We start from the raw sequence: 7,274 nt of genomic DNA on the forward strand, positions 1-7,274 counted from the left end.
TTTTTTTTCCCCGAAATAAAAAGTTGGTGGTTGGAAAATGGGCTGGGAGTTGCCAGAAGCAGGCTGCCAAGCACCTGGGAGCCATCTCCCTACCTTGGCAGTCCATCAGGATGGCAGCCGGGGGGGGGGAAGGAGGGAGAAGCTGGCCCAGCTCAGTGCCCGGGCTAATGAAATGTGCAGCCCTTGGCGAGGGGCCTGCGATGTGAGGAAAGACTGGCTGAAGACAGTTTCTGCTTTTGAAGCGTGCTCTGTTTATGTAAGTGTCAACATCCATCCCGAGGTGAAAAGGTTAGCACTTGACCCAGGAAGCTCTCGTGTTTGTGCTTCAGAAATAGATCGGGGTCATAAATTCCTCCCAGTTACAGTGGAGGGAGAGGAGGGCCTTATATCCCCTAAAAATAATATTATTTGAGCATAGAAAAGGAAGAAGGTTTGTGTTATGAGTCAGCCTGGGCAGCCCGGGAGGAGGAACGCTGGGAGACACTTCCTCCCCCTCCGGCCCTACAAAAGGCCCCAGCAGAGGAAAATTGGGGAAACCGAAGTGCTGGGCCCAGGCTGGGGCTCCTCGGTGATGTCACGCAGAGGCAGACACACGAGGTATACCTGAAAGCGGAATATATTTATTACAGACATTATAAGGACCCGTAAATCCTGCCCTGGGTTCCAGCAGCGGGTAATCCCAGAGCTCCGATGATTGTACAGAAAATCAGGAGGTGTCGCTGACACGCGACAACTGATAGACCTCAGTGTACCCGGGGTACATCAAAGCACGGGGCGTCATGCAACGGTCCAGACACCAACCACAGAAATGATACATTCATTTGGCCATTCGTCACATTCACGAGAAGGTTGAAAAGACATCGAGTCTAAATAATCCGAAAACGGGAAGAGGTGAGGTCTCTCTCGGACGGGTGTACCCTTCGGGCGGGTATAACCCGGCACAGCTTTAGGGCGGGGGGGCAAGCACACCGGGTAAGGGTTACAAAACCTAGTGCAATTGAAGCCTTGCTTGTCACACGGAGAGGAACAGCGCTACTCTTTGAGGTATCTGCTCGAGCTTCACGCGTTTGCTTGATGTGGTCGTCGGCTTTTGGCCGGTACAAAAGTGGATCCGGTTCTGCGAATGCACTCACCCTGCTCAACCTGATCATCTAAACGTCATTTCTAGAAAAATCTGTAAAAAGATAAATCTCTCGGACAAAGTATTTACAAGCAACCAACTCATAGACACGAACAAAGAATACATTAAATTAAGGGATGAAAGTCCTGTAAGTCGTGTAAACACTCGCAATAGTGCAGCTCTTCGTGAGGTCGTGTACCCTATGTAACCTGCCTGTCGCTCGGGGAAGGTCAGAGACCCGTCCTTGAGCGGGTAAGGGGCTCCTCCAGCGAAACGGGACGGGGGGGGGACCGAAAAAGGACCTTTGGGAGGCGAGGTGCGAGCCGGCACCCCGGGGCCCGGCGGCGGGGGGGCGCCCGTGGGAGCCGCGGGCACCCGTGGGAGATGGGGGCACCCGTGGGAGATGGGGGAACCCATGGGAGATCGGGGCACCCGTGGGAGATCGGGGGAACCCGTGGGAGATCTGGGCACCCGTGGGAGATCGGGGCGAGCCCCCCCGTCGGGGCACGGCGGTGTCAGTTGGAGGCAGGCAGCGTGTCCGAGGAGGATGAGGCTGGCGAGGCGCTGCAGGGCGACGAGCAGGACTTGTCCGAGGACTCCTCCGCCTTCTCCTCGCAGCCCGTGGGGGTGGCGGGGGAGATGGGCAGCAGCCCCTCTTTCTCCCTCTTCTTCTGCTTCATCCGCCGGTTCTGGAACCAGATCTTCACCTGCGTCTCGTTGAGCTGGAGGGAGGCGGCGATTTCCACCCTCCTGGCCCTGGTCAGGTACTTGTTGAAGTGAAACTCCTTCTCCAGCTCGGTGAGCTGCTTGGTGGTGAAGTTGGTCCGGACGGTGTTGGGCTGCCCCACGAAGCCGTACTCGCCGGCCTTGCCTGCAAAGGGGACACGCGGCGTTAAGTGAGCGCAAATGATTTATAGGCGACGTAATCAATATGTCCACACCGGCTAAGCGATAGGGAGCGGGGACTTCGCAGGATAAGAGGGAAGCCCCGGCAGGGTGAGTGATGGAGTGCGAGGTGCTAAACTGGAGTCAGCCTCTGGTGTCAGAGGAAACTTGATAAGTGGGTTATGAATTACAAGACGTACGACCAAGGGAGGGGAGCGGGGGGGCGGCAGGGGCCGGCGCTGGCTCCCAGCGCTGCGGGCAGACGGCTCCGGGGCTCCCGGGGGCGCGGGGCACCTGCGAGCCACCCCCGGCACCCCGACGGCAGGGAGCTGCCCCGACCTCCCCCCTTCCCCTCCACGCCGGGCCACTGACCTGTTTTGGGTGGGTTTCTTTTAACTTTCATCCAGTCGAAGGTCTGCGCCGGCGGCGAGGTCTCGGCGGAGGGGGAGCGGGAGTTTTCCTGCTGGTGGCCGGCGTGGAGGGGGGACAGGGCATGGTTATAGGTGCCCAGGGGCAGGCTCTGCTGCTCCTGCCCGTAGGCGGGGGGCACGAACTGGGCGGGCGCCCCCGCGTAGCCCTGGTGCGGGTGCTGCGCGGCGGCGGAGGAGGAGAGGCTGCCCGAGTACACGGCGGGGGCGCAGGGGGGGAAGCCGGCGGCCAGCTCCGCGTCCTGCCCCAGCGGGTAGGGGCCGTAGGCGGCGCCGAAGCCCTGCGAGCCGTACGTCGGGGCGCAGCCGGGGTGCGCGTAGGACACCCCCAGGCCGCCGTGGTGCTGGTAGGCGGCGGGCTGGCCCGGGGGGTGGTGGTGGCGGTGGGGGCTGATGGGCACGCCGCGGCCCACGAGGAAGCGGTCCTCCCCGCTGCAGCTGCCGGCGCTGACGGCGCAGGGCTGGAAAGTTGTAATCCCGTGCTCGGGGTGGTAGGCGCGGGCGGCGCAGGCCCCCGCCTCGCCGCCGAGGACGGGGTACTCGAGGAAGGAGCTCATCCTCGCCGCGTCCCGCTGCTGTCACGCCGCCACCGGGTCTTCAGCGGCCAGCGGGGCCGCGCCAACTTTCCCACATCCTCCATGGGGCCGGGAGGAAAATGACACGAAGGTACCGCGAGCGGGGAGGCACGTGGGGGGCGGCAGCCAATGGCTGCGGCGCCTGCGGGACTTTCCCGGCTCCTGCCGCTGATAGATCGCCGCGTCGGGGGCATTTAAACGCCGAGCGCTCCGACGGCGCGGCACGGCACGGCGCGGCGCGGCGCGGCACCGCGGGGCAGGGCGGCGGCGGCCCCCCGGGGGGCGGGGGGGCCGGGCTGCTGCCCACCGGGGGACGCCCGCCCGCTGAGAGGGGAAGGCTGGAGAGAGCCCGGCGGCGGAGCCCGGCCCGCGGAGCCCGGCCCCTCCAGGGTGAGTGCCTCTGCGGCGGCCCCGGAGCTGTCAGGCCGGTGCCGGGCATCTCCGACGCCCCTCGCCCCCCGGTTTGGGCCCCCCGGGGGGTGCGGGGGGAGGTGGAGGGGGCAGCGCGGAGAGCACCAGCCCAGGGGACGCGGATGGGGATGGAACCGGGAATGGGGACTGTTACTGGGGATAGAGACGGGGACGGGGGTCTTCCGGAGGATGGAGATGGGGCCAAAGGACCTGGGTCCTGCCTCGCCGCAGAGCCCAGCGCGACGCGACGCCAAGAGTTAAAGGGGCTTGTCCAGCCGCATCACCAGGCGGCCGCGGGCATTAGCATGGAAATGAGGCGCTTTTGGGACTGACGGCCATTGTGCTCTCCCGGGCACACCGGCCTCCCCCCGGCCCGCATCCCCGCTCCCCCCGCACCTCCGCCGGGCTCCCCCGCGCCAGCCCGGGACTGGGGCAGGGGAGGGGGAGCCGGGGACAAGGGGGGGACGGGGACGGGGCGGGGACCCGCCGGGCTCCGCAGCCCATCTGCTGGGGCGCCGCGGCGCCGCTGCCGCCCGCCCCGGGCCGGGAGGGGGGAAAGCTGCCCGGGGTGCCGCAGGTCGCAGCCCGGCGGCCCGGGGAGGCGGCCCGGGGCCGGGGCAGGGGAGCTGCGGGAGGTGCGGGGCCCGCCGCCCCGGCCCCTTTGTCCCCGCGCTCCGCCAGCACCCGGGCCGGCAGCGGCGGGAGGTGGCAGATGGCCGGTGGCAGAGGCGGCCCCAGGACCCTTGGGAACCGCGCTGAGCATCGACTACAGCTTGCCCCTCCCCACCACCAACCCCCCCCCAGAAAAAGAAAATTAAAAAAAAAAAGGTCCGAAAAAGAGGGAGGGCGGTGGGATGTGGGTTGCGACCCCGTATTCGGGTTACGTATGCGGAAAAGGAAAGGGGAGGTGAAGACCGGGCATCCGTCCGCCCCAGGGCACCCATCCGTCTGCAGGGAGAGGGGATGGCACCAACAGTCCTAACGATAACCTCGGGGAAGGACGGATGGGAAGTGGTTTTCCCAGCCGCCGGCCCCAGGAGGAGCCGCCTCCCGTGCTCCTGCAGGTGCATTCCCAGCCGGCTCCTCCATCGCTGTGCTCTCGTGGTCGGCTGCTGCTCGTTTGGAAATCCAAAGGGCTTCTTCTAACCCTGCCACTTCTCTCTGCTCACCAACACACACACACACACTCACCCGCAAGCTCCTCCCTCCCATCTGAACCACAACATCCTCTCCTAGGTGCAAGCTCTCCTACTGCTGTTAGGTCAGCCTTTATCCCGTGCCATCTCCAAGGCCTCCCTATGGCCAGCAGACACCGAAGGGCTGCTCCCTCCACCACGCGTCTATCCGGATGCTCCTACTATTTCTATTTGTTCTCATTTACTGCACAGGCACGAATGGTTGAGGGCCCTCTGGAAAGGTTCCTTTTCTTAAACTCCGGGGGGGTCGGGGGGAGGACAACAGAAACAACACTCCAGAGGCGTTTATGGCATTATACTGCATCATTTTGAGCTATGGAAAGGGACATAAACATATTTATTTCATTCCTGTAAACCTGTTGTGATAAATACTGCATAAGGCAGAGGAAAAAAGGCAGGCCGCTGGGACTGTTTACCAATAAAAGAGCTGACATCTTTTCAGCTTTTTTTTTTTTTTTTTTTTTTTTACAACAGCCGGCCAAGAATAATGTATATTTTACTCCAAATAGATTATTTTTACCCGTAAAATCCGACAAATTACAGCACCTCTCTTACAGGCTCCAGCATCCTGAAATCTGAAATCGTTTTTTTTTTTTTTTTCCTCCCTTTTCCGTGCCATTTTTGGGAAGAGCCCCCATCTCTTTTGTTGCATTGTCTCTCTCGCGATGCCTTGGGTTTTTTGCTGCCGGTATTGTGCGTGGGGCAGCAGGGTAAGAGCCGAGGGGGCAATCCCCCATCCTCGGCGAGGAGAGCTGCCGCCCCCGGCCCCCGGTCCCGCTCTGCCCTCCGCTACTCCTCTCCGGGCCGGGCCGGGAACTGGCGTTTCCTGTCCGAGACTGGGGCCAACGGGGCGATTCCGGCGATTTAGGCTTTTTCGTGGGAGTTCGCCTCCGCCCCCAGTGCCCCCGCTGTGGCCGCAGGGCTCATGGGAGACTCTGAGGCGAGTCGTGATCTCCGCATCCCCCCATTTATTTAAATATAGCGAGCTAAAGGTTTGAGCCTTGTAGCGTATTTTTTTTCTCCCCCATACTTTTTTTTTTTTTTAGTCCTTTTTTTTTTTTTTTTTTTCTTTTGAGTATTTTCAGCATCCAGGCATCTGGGCACAAAAGCGGCCCTGACCCGGCCGATGCAGCCCCGTGCCACGGGAGTTAAACTGCGGCTCGCCTTCTGCAGGGCTGGGCTGGAGCAGAGAGAAGGACAAGAAGCAGGGCCGAGGTTTCGCCGCGGCCGCAGCTCAGCCAACTGTTGTTTTAAAAGAGCAATAAAAATGAATTATGACTAAACGCCTTCTCACTTAATGGTTTTAGACGGGGATCCCCAGCCCCGGCAAATACGTAAGAGGATTTTTATTTGTGCATGTGTTCCTGCAATTGATCTCTTTGATGACATTCTCATTCATAGAAAGAGTTTGATTTATGACTTTCGGAAGAATTGCGTTCAGCCCTTCCAGCTATAACCCACGCATCCCAGCTCCACAGCGTGTTGCCGAGCTGGGAAGGCAGCAGCACTCCTCGCACGGACGGTGCCTTCCACGGCCCCCGCTCCAGCCATTCTCTCCGGGATGCCCCCACTCTCTCCGGGATGTCCCCACGCTCTCCGGGATGTCCCCTCGCCCTCAGCCCTTCGTGGAGAAGCCCCGCTCGCATCTGTTGCTCGCCCGCCGCCCCCGGACGGGGCTCGGTCCCCTCCCGAGCCCCCCGCCACCGCTGACCGGGGCCGCACGCACTTTGCCGGAGATTTTCTCCAAGCCTGGCTTTGCTGCCCCAGGGTTGGGGGGATCCCCGAGGAAATCTCAGCTTGGGAGTCACACCCGACCCTTTTCGGGAGCACCCCTTCGCCCCACAAGGAAGGGTTTAAACGGGAAAAACCTTCCCTCAAGAGGACCGAGCGGAGGGTGCGATTCCGCCCTAGACGCTTTTTTTCCTCGCTTTTGTGCCTTTTGATTTTGCAAACGCTAACTTCTTCTTTTTCCTCTCCTTTTAGGGCTGATTTCTTGGACCGCTCAGCACGTGAGGACTCACCAAGCGCACCCTCTGTGAGCTCTCGTATCTTTTAAGATCCCTGCATCAGCTTGCTGGCTAAGCGCTGCATTCTAGAAAAATATGCCCCCCCCCCCTCAAAAAAAAAAAAAAAAAAAAAAAAAGGTTTTCTTGTATGTAACAGGCTAGTTTCTGCAGGAGACAGCCTCCTGAATCTGCCTCACGTTTGGTCTGTAACAGAGAAAGTGCTCGCTTATGCTTTTGTTACAGTTCAGAATTCCCAAGCTTGGTATCGGCACGGAGATAAGATGCTGCGTTTATACATTAAAGGAAAGAAATCTCCGTCAAATCTGTGAACGGTTTTAGTTTCCTTTTTTTTTTTTTTTTTTTTTTTTTCCTTGTGAGAAACTCTTGCAATAAAGAATTTGAACGTTTTTTTTTCCTCTCTACTAAATGTCCTAAATTGCCAAAAGGGGAGAGATCGCAGTCAGAATGTTGGATTTTGATTATTAGTAAACAGTGGAAGGGAGTGGGAGAAAAACCCGTAGTGTTATCAGTGCTGGAAGGAGAGAGAGAGCAAGAGAGAGGCAAAAAGGGAAAGAAAAAAAGAGAAAGCTCCTTGTAGCAAACAAGAATTTATTCTACCAAAAATACTTATGACAACGCATCCTAATGCAATA

At 59.6% G+C, this 7,274-nt stretch overlaps 1 protein-coding gene and 1 long non-coding RNA gene across 2 annotated transcripts; one reads left to right on the top strand and one right to left on the bottom strand.

Annotated features, from left to right (window-relative positions):
* Positions 1-600: 600 nt before the first annotated feature.
* Positions 601-3,111, bottom strand: HOXA1 (homeobox A1). Its single transcript, XM_084508032.1, has 2 exons — positions 2,378-3,111; positions 601-1,991 (listed from the first exon to the last, which is right to left on the bottom strand). The coding sequence occupies exons 1-2, from the start codon at positions 2,988-2,990 to the stop codon at positions 1,636-1,638; spliced, it is 969 nt and encodes a 322-aa protein (XP_084364158.1). The 5' UTR covers positions 2,991-3,111; the 3' UTR covers positions 601-1,635.
* Positions 3,112-3,231: 120 nt separating this feature from the next.
* LOC311430992 lies at positions 3,232-6,943 on the top strand. The gene is made up of 2 exons (XR_014689161.1): positions 3,232-3,398; positions 6,599-6,943. It is a non-coding gene; the product is annotated as an uncharacterized lncRNA (long non-coding RNA).
* Positions 6,944-7,274: the final 331 nt, after the last annotated feature.

Source organism: Aythya ferina, assembly GCF_964211825.1.
Source record: "Aythya ferina genome assembly, chromosome: 2".
Lineage (NCBI taxonomy): Eukaryota > Metazoa > Chordata > Aves > Anseriformes > Anatidae > Aythya > Aythya ferina.